We start from the raw sequence: 17,299 nt of genomic DNA on the forward strand, positions 1-17,299 counted from the left end.
TGAGCCTGTATGGTGCATAACAGTGGCAATCGCCAACCTAACTGCTTGGGTTTACCGTACCTTATTTGTAGTGCATACCTATTTAAGCGCCGTGCTATTCGAAAATTGATTAAGGTGACCAACATACTGAACAAGTAGTGTACTGAGTAAATTACATGGAGAAGGGTGGAAAGATAGAACAGAGCACAAAGGGTGTATTCTGTAAGTGTCCACATAGTGGACATGTCCATTTCATCTGCTGGTAAAGTTCTGATTGGCTGCGCTGGGGTATGCATTAGAAGGAGACAGGTGCCCCCAGCCAATCAACACTTCATCAGCAAATGAAATGGACATGTCCATTAGGTGAATACTTGCAGAACCCCCCCCCCCCCCCCCCCCCCATCTCTGTCTGTGACCAATACGCCTGCTATGGCAATTTCTGGCTTTGTTGGCAAAAGTGTGAAAGAACAAGGCTTGTGGATGAAAAGTTTTCCTGAGGGTGTCTGCCTCGAAGCCCGGCCATGCTCGTAATCACACGAAACGGGGGGATCCAGAGTAGCACCAAAGGAGAAGCATTCATCGAAACAAACAGGGAGGTGGTTACTGCATGTTCAAATTTATGAGCTCACAAGTTTGCCACGACCGAGTCGTGTCAGGAGTTGATGACGCATATATGGTTAATGAATAATCGCAATGGCTAAATTATTTAGGCACTGTCTATGAGGACTACATATTTACTACATATTTACTGGAAATCTCTGAAAATAATTGTGTAAGCGCAGAAGAATACCCTCCACTAGTGGCGACGTCATTGAAAGAATGAAAATGTATGAGTTCTACCTGCGTGGTGAATGCAGTTACAGGCTGCAGCCACATCGCCAGTTCTCCGGGAAGGCGCGAGCTTGAGATTGCCTGGGCTGCTCTGGTTCAAAACACTGGCAACGCTGCCTGCTGTTCTCGTGTCCCCTGTCCTTTGCGCGCTTTAGATTTTGGTAGAGGTGCTGGAGTTTTCGACCACCCTTGGAATTATATACAGGGTGTCCCAGCTATCACGCAGCACGATTTAAGAAAAGGGGAACGGCGTTACGTGAAGCAAACCTAGTCCGCTATTGTTTCCAGTACAGTGGAATAGCCGCCAGTAATTTTTTCGTTAGTGAGATTTCATTAGTTAATTGTAATCAATTATCTAACTCGAGAAGTACCGTCCTCATTATCAAAGTGTCAATGAGAAAATTGTAGAGCAACATGAAAAACTGCCGATACAGCTTTGTTGCTCAATACGTGCTACATAAATGCGTTTTTCCGAGTGTGAAAGAAGCCCGCGAATACGCGCAGAATTGCAGCTCGACTGGCCGCTCGAGGCACTGGGGCCTAGCTGCTGAGGCCTAAGCGCAAGAACAACCCTGGCACCATAACGCTTACCCCTTCTTTTCACGCCATCGACCGGGTCGTAGCATTGCCGGCCCCTCACTTAACTGCAGAGTTCGAAGTTGAGGTAACCCGTCACCGTCGAGACATGAACACGCACTGCGGAAAAAGAAACTGTAGAGGACAGCTCAAAGAAAGGCAATAAATAAAAGCATTGCTGGACTGAGAAATGTTAATCACCAGAAGAAAAAAAATATAGACTCACGTTCGTCCATCGTATCTTCTATAATCAAACAGGCATTGATAGCCGCAACTACCTATCGGAAGCCAACTTATGTCTCGAATCGACTCGACTACTCAAAGAAGGTGCCTGAATACAGCTGTAGTATACGAACCGTTTTGCTGAATCCTTTCCACAAACGGTGACCGAAATTTGTTGCCGGAACGAATGTGTTTCAGTGTCTGATAGTCACAATTTTCATCCTCTACCCCGTCTTCTATTTGACGGGTGCAAATAAAGTCACTTCTCTCTCCCGCCCGTGTTTGTGACAATGCATTACTGTCTTAATTTCGAATTCTATTACGTTTGAATATGTTAACTCATTGTGCGCTACACCTTGTTGTTACTTTGCTTTGTCTATTTATTGTTTATTTCTGTGAACGATTTAACACAATCCCCCTGCGATAATGCCTTCGAGGCGACACAGGTATTCTGTAAAATAAATTAAGGTGGTGGCCCTGTGACACTTTTTTCAAGGTGCTATTTGAGAGAGTGCTAGGAGAGTTGGTAATTCATACTATACAGGGATGCACTAAATGACAGACTGCACTATCATGTGATGGTGAAGAACCAGACAGTGCCAGAACTGTGAGCCACGAATCCAACTCTGTATTCCACAAATTTGTGCACAGAAATAAAAAAGTAATAGTCAAAGCAGAACGCTGGTGGCGAGCACGTCGTCGATATCCGATCTACGGGCCAAGTGTGTCGGTTATTTATACACGACTCATCGTACGTTGCAACGTTGCTGGCGCTTACAGGCATTCCAGAATGTGCATCACTACTTGCATCGCACATGCAATCTGATTAGATAAGATTCTTTCGCTACAGAATCGGCGACAACATTCGGGAAAGGCGAATTGGCTCTCCGGAATCCCACAAGATGAAAAAAAAAAAAAAAAAAAAACAAAAAACTGTCGTGTGCCCGAGTGCAGCATGAAGCTACAAAGGAAACACATACTGGTTTTTCAGAAAGAGCGTCACAGTTGAAGAATAAGTCGTCCGGGTATCGAACCCGGGACCAACTCTTTTCCGGGGTGGTTGTCCTACCCTCCGAGCTAACAAATAGGCTAGCAGATTGCATGCAGAGCGAGGAGGAATTACCGTATTTATTCGATTATAAGTCGAGGGTGCCAGTTGGAGCAGGCGCGGATCCAGGGGGATGTCCGGATGTCCTGAGCCCCCCCTCAGATTTCTGCATCGCCTCCTCGCTGACAGGGGGATGGCCCTGTCGCAAAAAATATATGGCCACCAGCATTCTTTAAAAGTATTTTTCCCGAGTACCAGTGGTAGCAGCCATGTAGACGTAAAGCTCGCTCGCTCACAAGCTTAGTTGTATTCCGTAGGGGTTTGGTGTCGCGAAGTTGCCGTAGTTATTTTTTCTCATGAACACCTTGGACCTTACTCGTCCCGTCGGTGGCGTCGAATTAACGAGGGGACGTCCCTTTTGCCAAGCACGCCGATGTGCGCGCGAGCGCCTTCGCGCCTGATTAACTTGGTTCCCCCTCGGGGTACGTCATCGGTTGCCTCATTGGCTGTCATCAGTTCCGCGACCAACCTGCTTAATGAAAGAGATCTCTCGCTGAAGTGTTCGTATATAAATAATAACAACTAGCAGCTAAATTAAGAACTACGCATAGGCAACTTTTTTTTAAACTGTAGCACTCATTGTGATCACACTGCAGTTACACGTTGACAATATCCAGCACGAGCACAGTACCGTTCGTACGCTTCAATTTTTCATTGTAACTTCGCAGTTTTATTGTCGTACATTAAGCATAGGAGGCTCAAACCCGCCGGATCCGTTTGTCTGAGTGGGCGTTCTCGCGGAGCGGGGCGAAGCCTCGAGCCGCGTCTGCGAAGTGGGGGAGTGTGACGTCAGCGGCCAACGCCAGCGCGCAGGGCCTAGGATGGCGTCGCGTGGTTAGAGAAACGGGATCAGGTGCGCGCCTTGTGTAAAAGGATGACGTCGAGTGGGAAACAAAATGCAGACGCTGGCTCGCGCTTTCGGCTAACACGCCACATCGTTCTTCTTGTAGGTGGCGTCGTGAGTCTTCATACGCGGTGATTCGCATATCGTAAACACCCAGCTTAGTGGTTGCCGCGTTGGAGCGGGGTGTTACGCCCGTATTCAAGAACGTTCCTCTAGTCAACACAACACCTCGACTCAAGAGGAAAGATAGCACCGCTATCCCTCCAAAGAAGTGGTCACTGAGCTTCATGATCATTCACGGGAATTCTTTAGAATTGTCGCGTCTTTATCAGTCGAGAGGCGGCGCTGTGCTCAACAAGTACCTAACGGAACATGAAAAATATGTAACGGCTAAAGGTAGGAGAAATGCAGCTGTGATGAAAAATAGGGCACTGTGGAATTACAATAGGTACGAAGTCGGTGAGAGGGATTTGGAAAGGGGTGATGATCCCTAGTTTGACTTTCGGCAATGCGGTCCTGTGCATGAGATCAGAGGTTCGAGCAAGGTTGGAAGTTAAGCAGCGAGGGGTAGGTAGACTAGCTCTGGGAGCACACGGAAATACACCAAATCAGGGGGTACAGGGTGACATGGGATGGACGTCATTTGAGAGCAGGGAAGCCAGCAGCAAGATAGAATTTGAGGAGCGATTGAGAGAAATGGCAAAAAAATTAAGCGGCGGGCAAGGAGAGTTTTCAGTTATTTGTACATGAGGAATGTTGACACAAAATGGAGGAAGCGGACCAGAAAATTGTCAATCAATATTTGGACTGCAGGAGGGGTGCAAACCAGGAAACAGTGGTTAAGAAAAAGGTTAAGGAAACAGAGAGGGGTCTGTGGAAAACAGGGATGCAGGCGAAATCAGCACTGGGAACATACAGAACTTTCAAGCAAGAAATTGCCAAAGAAAATATCTATGATAATTCTAGGGGAAGCTCTTTGTTGTTTGAAGCCAGGACGGGAGTATTGCGGACTAAGATACCGCAGGTGCGTGTGGAGAAGAAGAGGAAACGGCTGGACAGCTCATACTTTTCTGTAAAGGGCTTAACCCTACAGTGCAAAGCAACGGGGCTGATTTTTTCAAAGCATTGGGGTTTAGGGACAATGAAGGCAAAATAGACTTTAAGCGGGTAGAAATAACCAAACGGAGGTTATCTGATTGGTGGCTAAAATCAAGGCAGGGGTGAAATTTCACCCACCACAAAGTACAAGATATGTTAATAGTCATGGCTAGGTGGCGTATGCCACCGCCTGATTTAAAGGGTTCAGCCTCATCCATCCATCCATCCATGGAGTGGAGGAAGAGCTTCGAGTCGAGAGCTGTTTGAGAATAGGGGAGTTAGTCCTCCAAAGCAAACGAAGGTGTCTCAGCCGAGCACAAAGAATCCTCTTAAGGAAATCAAGGTGTCCCAACAGAACTCCAAAAACGGACGCGTGCTTACGCATTTATAACGAACCTGCAACAGATCATCCCAAATTTTATTTTAAGAAACAATACAGGCTAGATATACCGGGTGTTCAAAATTAAGCTTTATGGTTTTCTTAAAATTAGGCACTGGGAGGCACGCGAAGAACACCTGTGCAAATAAGTTATGTGGCCAGGTGTACACAAAGTGAGAGGATAATTATCGTTGTCAGCAGCCGAATTAACTAAAATTTAATAATTAACATTTCATTGACTGCTGTAAGTGTGTATGTTGGTATTCGCATTTAGACGCAGTCGTGTTTCTACAGCTTCACTTGGAAGAATTCTTCTAGCATGTGTGTGCTCCGAGATATCCAACTCCAAATTTTAATTGTCGTTCGCATGATTACGCATGCAACTTGCAAGAGAGTGACGATCGGCGCAAAGCTCCTCCCTGATGTGACGCGGCTGTTGCGTGCGGCGTTTAGTCTGACAACGGGGCGGAGGCATCGGCACTGCCCCCCTTCCCCTCACGGCTGGTGAAAAAAAAAAAAAAACAACACAGAAGAACCCGTAACCGCTGTCGTAACACGCAACCGCGCAGCCTGTAAAGATGGCGGCAGCTGCCATGCCAAGATAATGGCGCGAGCGGAGAAGTCCGGAAGGCAGTGCGTGTGCGTAATGGTGACTAGACGACCAGGCATGGTCCTTGCCTGGGCTACGCAAATAAAGTGACTGCTGATTTTCAAGTATTGTAATATTTATTGAAATCAAGAGCAACTACTGCACCATCAACAGCAGAAACCTTTTTAGCTATGCTAACGAACATTTCATACTGCCGCTTTAAGTTTTGTGTTGTCATGCATGCACAAGTCTCATGACAACGCTTCACCCATCAAGATGTGAACGCCCTAAAAAATGTTCAAAATGCCTCCCCTCTATACAGCAACACAAAGCATAAACCGCTCTCGCGTCGACTCGATAACTCTGCGCAGTACGACAATTGAAATTTGGAGTCGGATATCTCGGAGCACGGACACGCTAGAATAATTCTTCCGACTGATACTGTGTAGCAACACGACTGCCTCTAAGTTTTCACTACAAACATGCCCACTTACTGCAGTCGACAAAAAGTAATTGTTCAATTTAATTAATTGCGCTGCTCACAGCGATAGTTCTCATCTCACTTTGTGCCCCCCTGGCCACAAAACTTATTTGTACAGGTGGTCTTCGCGTGCCTCCCAGTGCCTAATTTTAAGAAAACCATAGAGCTTAGTTTTGAACACCCTCTATTATCAGGCACAGCCGCCAAGCACACGGCTGTATTGGGTAACGTCCTTTTCCTATAAGCTCGGAGAAACCGATACCTGGCTTCGCTACAGGTCTTCCTCTTTCTGGGGTTTTATGTGCCAAAACCAGTTCTGATTATGAGGCACGCCGTAGTGGAAGGCTCCAGATTCATTTTGACCACCTGGGTTTCTTAAACGTGCACTACAACGCAAACACACGGGCGTTTTTTTGCATTTCGCCTCCGTCGAAATGCGGCCGCCGCGGCCGGAATTCTATCCCGCGATCTCGTGCTCAGCAGCGCAACGCCTGAACTGACTGAGCCACCACGGCGGGCTACAGGTATTGCTCTAGCTGTATGAAACACGGGTTTATCGGGAGCAGAAACGGTAAATTTCGGTAAATAGATGCTACTATGATCATCATCATCGTCGACAGAAGCTGACCTCCCGCTCTGAAAAAACCTGGATACGCCCCCGAGTTGGAGGACAAGAAAAAAGATCGCCTTATAGTGCGGCTTCACGGCATCGCAGCGCGCGCAGCCGTGAAGCCACACCTAAAGGTAAAATTCGCGCATATGGTAGGGGGGGGGGGGGGTTGACTTCGAGGCTAAAGCTTCTGGGGAGGAAACCTCGCCTTAGTATAGTCGCATAAATACGGTAATCAACAACTCAAAGCATAGGGACACCGAATATGGGAAATCAGTTCCGAGCAACCAGGAGGAGCAACCTTCGCGTTTTCAATTTTTGATTTCATGTCAACTGATGGGCCTGACGGCATATATTTGATGTGCCAGCTCAAGTGCAAGCACCGTTTCTAAAAAAAACAGTAGAAACAGAGTTAAGAATGCATTGTTTATTTCCAAAATACAAGACTGCAGTGTTTGCATCGGTGACGTATTTACAAATGACAAAGTGCTCGAGTTCAAATGTAATAACACCAGATGAAGAATGGAAGGATGGTACAAAAATGAATATGGTTCTTCTCGACGCGAAACACGCTTTGCACTTCTGAAAAAAAAAAAGAACTACAAAGTACGCCAACGGTGAAAAGCTGCGCGCCTTCGCAATGCGACTGCGCAGTGTGCACAGAAAGTAGTTCAACCGTCGGCGATGTCTTACACAAAAATAAAGCGATGACCATGTAAGCCAGTTATACATTTCACGAGTATTGGTCTGTGCGTCAGTTGTCTGGACGCCGTGCTTCCCAATGATTTAGTTCCTCCAAGAGCCAGGTAATACTATTTAGACCTAAGCAGACGAAACAAAATAGCACCTGGAAACTTCTGCAAGTGCGGGTATATTTACAAAGTCTACAAAAGATCTTGGCTCATTGCGTAAAGCCATCTCCAGAACTAGCTGCATTGTGGAAGCCACGTTGCCCAGCAGACAAAAAATGAATGGGCCGTGAATGTCATGAACAATCGCTAAAGACTGAAGAGTGTTGAATCGTTATATTAAAGGAAGAGTGCAGCAAAGATGATGCACATGAAAACCTGGTTTTAAAATATGTAAGCTTTGCCATACATAGTATCGGCAGAAGACAGCCAGTGGAGCAGTTACCCAGAAAAAAAGGCTCTCTTAAAGTGAAATACGAAAGACAATGGCAGCAACAGAACACAGGTTCAACAACATTATATTGAAACAAATCCGTTGCTGACTGGCATTCCGGAAAGACCAGTTCTTGTACTGCCGGCCCTCGACGAAAATCCGCACATTCATCCAACAGGGCCCCTTTTAGACAAATGCACATTTAGTTCGTATTGTGTAACAGTTCGTTAAGATTTGATCCCCCCCCCCCCCCAAAAAAAAAAAAAAAAATATTCAACACGTAGTCTCGCGCCGATTATGTCTCTGCCCTACGTCAACGTGCACGTGCGCAAATCACTTTCGAAGCTTGCGTTTTGATGGCACGGCGGAGGAGACGCTTCAACTCGGTTTCCGGCGTCGACTGCCGCGGTTCCGCTCGGCCATTTGCAGCCGCGCCATTGAGGCATTCTGTGAAGACGCCGTGTCTGAGGGCGGGGTTGCTGGCGACTCACTGCTTAGAGCAGTGGTCAGTACCAGATCGTGCTCTAGAGTCCGGATGGTCGCTAGCAGGTCCGAGCGCTGCTGCGGAGTCAACTGCTGGATGACGTGCAAGACTGAGGCCATGATCACCTCGGTGTTGGCTTGGAGCATGCTATTTGAAGATAAAAAAAGACGAAGAGCGAGCCAAGGTGTCATTTACTCAGACTACCGAGCCCAAAACCGAGCGAAAAGCCCCCTAAATAACTCTCATCTCGAAGGCGCAAGCGAGCAGTTTCTATCTCGTCCCTCTTCTCCCCCGGGCACTAGTGCTACAGCACGTACACGCAGTGCAACACACAAGAGGACAAATCGGTTGTCTGCAAGTGACAAGCCAACAATAGCAGACGGATCGGAACTGATGCTCGCGTATATGGACCAATGAAGAGCCATTACCCTGGTGTCGTCAAGTGCTTGACCCTGTTGGGGTTGCGACGTGGGAAGGAACTGAAAAAGCCCAGCGAGGAGCAGGCGTTGTTTTTTTTTTTTTTTTTTTGGCTACTAGAGGTGGTTTACAAGTCCTTTAGTAGATAGTCAACCCTTGTAATAATGGAGTTGTATCCGATATGAAAGTACTAATGTTTGTGAAAGCGTACACGCTTATAAGAAAAAAAAAAAAAATGGTGACCATGTCTACGCAAAAGGAAATGCCAGTGTATACATGTTGTATATCTCAAAATGTTCGTAACATTTTTTTCTTAGTAGATGCAAGCGTGCCTTTACAAACTTTCTTGAATTTTATCGCACAATCGTGATTTTAACAATTTATACCTTTATGACATTCATCTTGTTAAAACATTTATGCGTGAAAAGTGCGTTCATTTTGCTTACTCTTTATGCATTACATTAAATATCGAGTGCAGTAGTGCACTGAGAAAAAAAAAAAACTGCCGTAACATACAAAAACACCGATTTTCCCCATGGTAGGGAAAGAGTTAAAGTTCTAGTTGGCGACAGCTCAGAAACCAATTACTAAATAATCACTAATTATCTGTAACTCAAATAAAATTACATTGGCTTTTCCTGCATGAATGTACTCTCCATGGCCGGTATAAAGGTGATCAAGTTATTCCAATTTTTCTTGGTGCCGAATGGTGCTTGGGTTTTCCCGGGGTTAATGCTATGCCTATCATTTTTTATGCATCACTGGTTGCTCTGTGCTCAGCTTGTATAGGTTGTGGGTACAGGAAGTGTCAAAGAAGCTCCTACATGCCGCTTCACACATGGAGAAAACGAGATTGGGACTCACTTCTTGCATCACGCCTCAAGCACTGGATGTTGATGAGCGAACGCAGCACCTTTGGGTGGAGCTGTACTTGAAGCCAGTTGCCGACAGCCAAGTCATTCTCCCACAAATATTGCTGCACATACAATGCAGGCTCAGACACACATTGGGAGTTTGATACATTCTGCACCGAGTGCTCTGTGAAGGTGTTATTTAGCATGAACATTGGTGAAAAGTTATGCGCGTTTGATATCCTTATACCTGAAGACAGCTCAGGGAAATAAACGCATTACAAGTCAGTTTTCATTGCTGATCCATTTGTTACCTAAAATATCCCAGTTAAATTCAGAACGCACAAACTATGCGCTGAAGATAGTGCAGCCTCACGTTTCTTGTAATGAAAATCGCATTGCTTAAATGCCGAGGTGAGGGTGTAACATCGTGTAGTATAATGGCGTCCGCCGCCTATCCTCGCCCGCTCCCAACTAGTTTCAGCGGTGGCGCTCCACTCGCGGTGGGGGCGGGGCGCTGACGTCACTCGGCCGCGTTTGGCTGCGGATTGCCGAGCGTGGCTCCATAAATCATATGAGTCAATGTAACCTATAGCAGTATTTTATGCTGCTACAGTACACAAACCACACTTCTCGCGTTGAACAGCGCGCGGTCGACGCAATCACCGATATCCGACTTGTAGGATGCAGCACATCCCTCGAACTCCGTCAAGCAAGTGCATCTAGTTACGTAAATGGCGGACACGGCTGCGACGCAGCTCTGGTTAGCTAACTCCATTGCCGAGGCGCTATGCCACATGAATATTTCGATCGTCAGCGCCACCGAATGGTTAAGAAATATGGATGGTACACGACTTTCCGCCAAGAAACACTGAACCCACTGCTAGCTATTGCGCGGTCATAAAATATGGACCCTTTTCGCGGAACAGTGTTCTAGAAAAAAGCCGGCAGATCGCACACCCCGTGGGAATCGATGTTATGCGAAGAAGTGTGCGGGGAGCCTACCAAGTTAACGAAAATACCAAGACAATCTCATCTTTGCCGAGTCATGGTCATGACTGATTGCTACCGTCATCCTGTAGTGTTTACTTGACTTAGTGTCCACGTGCGAAGCCATTCCAGTGGTATTGGAGTGTTACGACACCTATCACTTACGTTGTCATACGCTCCTGTCATACTATGCCAATTTCCGTACCTACCAAGTTAACGAAACGACCATGGGAGCACAAAGACGTAGGCGGCTAGATAGATAGATACTGTCAAAATAGCAAATGTTCAGCGCTTCTCGGCTACCAGCTGTTGCTGCGGTTCCGGCCCGTGTAAACGCGAAGCGGATTTGCGCTGAACTGTTACATCAAAACGCGAAGCGTGCCGGCTTAAGACCCTGTGTTGCGCGCTCGTCCAGAAAAGCCAACACTGTCGCACTCTGTTCGCGCAGCTAATCAGACCGCCACGCACGACTGTGTTGGAACGCGAGCGATTTGGCACTTGTGTTGCGGGCTATAAGTACCGATTCGCAAGGGCGCACAAGCGAGCGACACGACGAGGAAGAGCAGGGAGCGTGGGTACGTGCTAGCAGACAAACAGGAAATCGTGGTGTCGTGTTCGACCAATGGGCATCGTCACTGACATCACCAGATTCACCCTGCCGACATCGCGACGACCGGTGGGGATACCGGAACGGCCAGGAGAGGAGGACGGCATTTTTTTTTTTTTTTTTCAGCGTTTGGCATCGTTGATCATGACGGCATTCTGAACTCGATGCGCGTGTTTATTTGAAATGTTCAAAAAATATCTGAGGTTGTTCAGGGGCCCTGTAAAACGAGATGTCGCTCACGGTGGCGCGCCACTAAAGTCACTGGAACCTGGAAACTATACTGCAGCCCTTTTCGCAACCGCGCGGCCTATTGGTCAATTGCAGTCAGGTGATCACTTTCCACCATAGATGGTCCACGCCGCGCCAGAGCGGATAAGCTGAGAAAGGCATCGCTCGCGCACGCGCCGCGAGTATGAGCCATCGACGAGGTCATATTTTGTATTTTGGGTAATTTAGGGACATATGTAATTTTTGTACACATAAAACAAAACGAAAGGAAATACCCGGGCGCTGCGCTGACGGGTGCAGCAACCGCCTGGAGTCTGGGAAAGCCCTTTTCGCGATACCAATTCAGCGGAAAGAGCGGCAGCAAACGACGGTGCTATCTGCCTGCACCGAATAAAGCGCGACGAGATCACTCCCACTTGGTGAATTTGATATGATATCGCAAAGCTGAGAAGCTCTTTGCGGTATCACCGAAGTGCCTAAATGCCATAATGTGATCGAAAAGCTTCACGCGTGTACTTTGAAGATTGGTTTTGCCTTGAGCAAACACAGCGAGGGGATGCTCAGAAATATGCAGAAGCAGAACCGAGGAAAATGTGCCTCGAAGAGCGTCGGTATGCGGGCGGCTGTGTGAAAAATAACATTGTAATGAGAAAACCACTTTAATAAAGATATATCGACCCGTCAATGACGAATAGTAAAACATACATTATCTCGTGTGTTGTTTGAAGCAGTAAACAACGCGAACGTGAGCTGAACTGCTTCAGCATCCTTTGTAATGCAGCCAGGGACCGTTTATTTTCGTAGAAGTCGATCTGGATGGAACGTTTCGAGCGCGGTTGTATTAGTAGCCACGTTAGAAGGCGTTTATAACCACGCTTATAAATGATGCGTGGCAGTGCTTGATACCTAGTCATCCTAAAGAAAAAAAAAATGCGTAGCTTAAGTGCACTGGAGGCGCAATGCTTAAGACGAAGTGGAGCTGATGGGCACCTATAGCTAGTCGTGGCTTTTGGGCTGGGCTAAGCACTACCAAGCCATCCCCAGCAATTTCCGGAATTGATTATATATGGTCATTAAATTCTGAAAAATGGTGTGGATGGCTTGGCAGTGCTTAGATCTATGCATAATCGATATATATGATTATCGATTACCTATTGATTGGCTATCGATGAATGACTAAGCTTGAGTAGTCCGAACCATGCTTAGACTCGGCCAGGCCAGCCACTTGGACCCTTTCTGCACAACCGCCAGGATAGGCCCACATTTTCTGTCAGCGCGCCACGGATTTCCTGCCGGCTTAAACAGCTCAGCTGTTAAATCCCAGCATCGGGTTGCATTTATAACGGTTGGCGCATAGTTGAATGTTTCTCTTTCCGAGTACATGTAATTGATATCGTATATAGCTAAGGGAAATACGGTGTTGCTTGTGGATTTCACAGAGCCCAATGCGACGACCATCGAGCCGTTCGTCACTGTAGCAAGCCTAGAAAAACCCGAGGAAGAGCTGCGCGCGTTTTCTGCAAAGCGTCGAATAGCCAAGAGTAAAACAGTGAATGTAAACAAACCCGAGGTTCACGTAGGCGTGCGACGCATAAAATGCGTCGAACAAACGAAAGAAAGGCCGCTCGAGCGCCCGTCCTGGTGTTGGTCGCGCTTCATGCAATTTGGCGCCTGTAAAAATCTTCCGATCGTACTTATCTGTACTGCTCGCACGCACAGTAGATGCTGGTTTGAATCATGTGGATTGAGGGCTCGTGCAGTAGTTGGCTGCAAAAATATATAGTGACTGGCATATTAAGGAATGCAATGAATATGTGGGGCCAATTAAGTCCTCGGACCGCTGCTGCAACTGACCGTAAATGTTTCCGGCACATCGAGATGTACGGCTTTCCTCGAGGATACACAAATTTGCTCATCCGCCAGCGTTGTATTGCTAACCTGCAAAGAAAGAGCTTAAGCCCCGGTACGTCGGCAAGAGTACCGCTCGTTAAACAATGGGAGTAGCACTGCTTCCTTTCATAGGTTTCGCACGTCTACCCCAACCAGCACGGAAACTTGCACCCACTCATTCCCCAACTTGCAAAAATAAGTGAATGGGTGCACACTTGAATATATGGGCACTATATACGCACAATAAGTGACGGTAGAACACCGATGGCACACGAATGGTCGAAGCTGAATTGTACGTGACGGTCCACAAGAGTAAGCGAGTTACTAGCGATAATACGCAGATGCTACAAGGCATTGCAATGTACAGAACAGCTACGTTTCAAGCCTTCTATGCAGCAAGAACAAATCTAACGGAACTGAGCACACCCACGAGCGATTAGACAGAAAATGGTCAGATAGTGACCGCACCGCGGAATCTTACCGAGTCAAAAACGTGACAAACCGCTGCGTCACAAAATTTTCCAAATAAAGAACGGAGACTAAAATACCATAATCCCGATTCACTTCACGAGCGAAAAGTTTGGATAGCTTCGAATACATATTTAGCACCGCTTTTAGAGCAAGCACCATATACGCTGCTCGCGCCGTTTGGACACAGCTTAATCAGCTCCGAAAGCGCTTTTGCATGTTCTCTAAAACTGCGGCCAAAGCTTCGTGTCGTCCACCTAGTCACCGTCTACGATATCTCCCGGAACAGAGGTTTACTACGCCGCACCAGCGTCATACACGTGTATCCATTGTAAACCCCGGAGGCAGTTGAGGCAAGCAATGGACGCGTCACCACGTGATCAAACATGGCAGCGCCCACGGGATCGCCGCGAAAAGGGTCAATAAAGCGCGGTCGGCGTGGGCCAGACCAGTGCTGCAAAAGTACCTAAACGATTATGTCCTTAGGCACCTAGGAGCTGCCCTCGGCAAGGTCGCTGCGTCTCCACGATTGCCATGACAGCATGCAAGTGTTAATTTCAGCAATAGTATTTTCTGGATTTATGAAATGTTTAACATTACATTTTCGCCGACGTTTTAAAAGCAGCACGGGACCCGCTATGCGAGCCGTCCCACGCCCCCGCTGTACCTAGACTAGCAATTGTAAAGTCGCCTCCGGGACCAGCGCAGGGTACGTACGTACATGCTTTCCTCACGTCCGTCGACATAATTCGTGACTAGGACTTGAGCTCGCGCTCGGTGCCTTTGCCCGTGCGAGGAGCGCCTACTTTGTGACGATTCTTTCCTGACGCTAAGCCGAAGCACGGTGCCATGTGCTCGCGCGAGGTCGTACCACGCCGAGCCGCACTTGTCGAAGGCCCAAGCCGAAGGAGATTGCTCGCGCTAGTTGGTCCATGGGTTATCGCCACAGCAACCAGCATAGCCGCCATGACTTTTCCTAGCGGCGTGTCCCAGCTTGAGCCTGTGCTCTCGCAGCGCCCGTGTCTGTATTTTCGCCCTTGGCGCAAGGCCCCTATGGCTCCCCGCCGCGCTGGCGTTCGTGCAGCGCTGGTGCCGCCGGATTCAATAAAAAACGGTTTCCGTTACACAGGGTAATACCGCGTTCTTGCGTGCGTCGCTCGGTAGCCCCTTGCGGCCTGACAACGTGCGCAGCGGTGCTGGTGGCGAGACTGGCGACGGCTGACGCGGCCCTGTGGCTCGCTAAGCTCGAACCCGCGGTGCTGGTCGCCGGTATGGTCTCATTACCCCACAAGGTACTGTGCAATAAAGCGCACCACGAGGATATAGACAACAGTTCGTTTGATATGGATATAGACCACAGACCATAATCAGGTTTTCGCGCTGCCAGAATAATTCTTGTACAGCCATTACCCTCACCTTGACGGCACCCTTCGACTCGACGAACCACCGTCACAGCATGCTCTCCATCTTGCCATCGGCGACCTGCGGTCGCACCTGCTGGATGTCCCGCTGACCGTGTCTTGCAACAGGCGGCGTCGCAACCATGTCGCAACCGCCAATACAGCTGGCGATGGCCTCGTGTCTGCTACTTATAGGCTTTATCTGCTACGACGTCACAGCAGACAAAAGGGGTGGCTACGTTCACCTATGACGTCACGTCCGCTGTAACCCATGACGTCACGGCCACTGTAACCCATGATGTCGCATCCGTTTATTTTCATGGCGTCCGTTTTCCGGGACCGGTCGCGTTGTGAAGCGGTCCGTATTCCGTGCCTTCTTACATCGTAAGTAATCGATTTTCCCACTCTATATGCATCTAATAAAAGGGTGGGCCTGTCAGCTGCTTGATGCGTTACCGATAGTTATCTTAATTGCGCGCATATTTTGCCTCGTGGCCGCGTCAAATTGCAGCCGGCCTGTGGTGTGGGCCGACATCCCATACAAAGCTGATCGTGTGAGTGGTATTGCCTCCGTCAGGATCGTCAGTGCGTGCACAGAACCATTCAGTAGCTTCGTTCAGTGAAGGATGCGTGAAATAACGAGGACGTAAAAAAAAAAAAAAAAAAAAAAAAAGACCTGGCATGGTGAGCTGTTCCGCCTGATTGTGTTAAATCGCGCTGTTAGACGAGCGAGATGGTCGAACAGCTTTGCTACTGCTTTTCTACAGTTCATTTAATCATCACCTGCATTGTTTTTATTCAGACAAATGGCATCACTGCGAGGAAGAGCGTCTCGAAGTTTCCCTACAACAGCCGGTGCCGCCGTGCCTGTTGTATGCACGCTTCCCAGCTACACGCTGTCCTAATGCAGTTAAAACCATTATGACGCCGTATCAACCCTGCTACTGCGTGATGCAGGTTCACTATGACAATAGAATTGACGAGAACAAAATAAATTAATGCAGTAAGTGTGGTGTCAAACGTTGCCAAGCGTGATAAGCGGATCTGCCTCGTCAGAGGCGCTGAATAAATCAGTTTCCTGAAATCAGCTTCGCCGCAGTAGATTTGTGTTACGCGGTGAAGCTTACCTAAACGTATTGCAGTGAAGCATACTAAAAGTGAAAAGGAGCCGCTGTAACGGGACATGTCGTATATGTTCTTTGTTGTACGTGCGCCAAGGCGCCTAATAAGTGCACTGGCAGGTCTTCAGAGCTATTTCGGACGTGACTGTGAAGCTCTGAACCGTTAATTGTTCCGTCCAGCTCGCAAGCCAATGCTCACGCGGGTCATTTTATTGCGATAGCAATTACATGGACGCTTCAACCGGACTTCTTCCGTCGCCGTGAGGTTCCGTGTACATTCCAAGGGCGACAAAATCGTCGCCGCGCGCCGTATGCGCGAGCGAAAGCGCGCGGGGGACCCGGGCTATCACGGAGGGCGAACTCCCCCGCTCGCTATCACGGAGAGCGAACGCACGGTGGAAAGCAAACGCGACCGTCGCCCGAAAGGCCGTGGGGGTAGGGGAGGGAGGGAGGGAGGCGGGGCGGCGCTGTGCTCCGGCAGCAAAGGCGTATCTTGCCACTCAATCTCCCACGCGAAAGCAAGAAACGGGAAGACGGGGGGAGCGGGGGGGCAGCTTCTCCTCTGCCCTTTGCCCGGCGGTGCCGGTCGCCCGCACCGTCTCTTATCTCCATACGGCTCTGACCTTTGTATGCGCTGTGCATTCACCGCTCAGTTTCCGTTGAAGCGATAGACCGCGCGAACCTGCGCTTGCTGTCAGCGTTTTGACAGTCGTTGGCTGCGGTCATTCCGTGTGATCTTATCAGTAGTGCCCAGGATTTCTTCCAGGGGGGATTGACAGTTTGCCAATACCATCTAAACAGCACTAATTTCTTCATGGGAAATTGTCAAAAAATGCGCTTTTTGCGAGTGTGCAGACGATTGCGCGTCGTACATCTATAGTTGCAGTACTCAAATGCGTAAGGAAAGAAAAGGGGTACGTTAAACAAAAGGGGGGGGGGGGTACAACCTCCGCCCCCCCCCCCCCCCCGTCGGTGCGCCACTGGATCTATTCATGTTTGCTTGT

At 48.3% G+C, this 17,299-nt stretch overlaps 2 protein-coding genes across 18 annotated transcripts in view; one reads left to right on the forward strand and one right to left on the reverse strand.

Annotated features, from left to right (window-relative positions):
- Window positions 1-17,299, forward strand: part of LOC119463373 (protein GUCD1) — a 48,973-nt gene that overhangs the window by 26,692 nt on the left and 4,982 nt on the right. The gene's annotated exons all lie outside the window — the stretch shown is intronic.
- Window positions 1-17,299, reverse strand: part of LOC119463375 (acetyl-CoA carboxylase-like) — a 124,121-nt gene that overhangs the window by 19,414 nt on the left and 87,408 nt on the right. For 12 of the 17 annotated variants that reach the window (XM_049656560.1, XM_049656555.1, XM_049656557.1 and 9 more), the window contains one exon: window positions 7,907-8,470. The exons of 4 other annotated variants lie outside the window; for them this stretch is intronic. In XM_049656560.1, the coding sequence (XP_049512517.1) occupies window positions 8,218-8,470 (253 nt within the window). In that variant the 3' untranslated portion in view covers window positions 7,907-8,217. Of the gene's footprint in view, window positions 1-7,906; window positions 8,471-9,653; window positions 9,717-17,299 lie in introns of those variants that run through there. One more of the 17 variants, XM_049656564.1, reaches the window with a different exon arrangement.

The sequence above is a fragment of the Dermacentor silvarum genome, chromosome 9 (assembly GCF_013339745.2).
Source record: "Dermacentor silvarum isolate Dsil-2018 chromosome 9, BIME_Dsil_1.4, whole genome shotgun sequence".
NCBI classification, from domain to species: Eukaryota; Metazoa; Arthropoda; class Arachnida; order Ixodida; family Ixodidae; genus Dermacentor; species Dermacentor silvarum.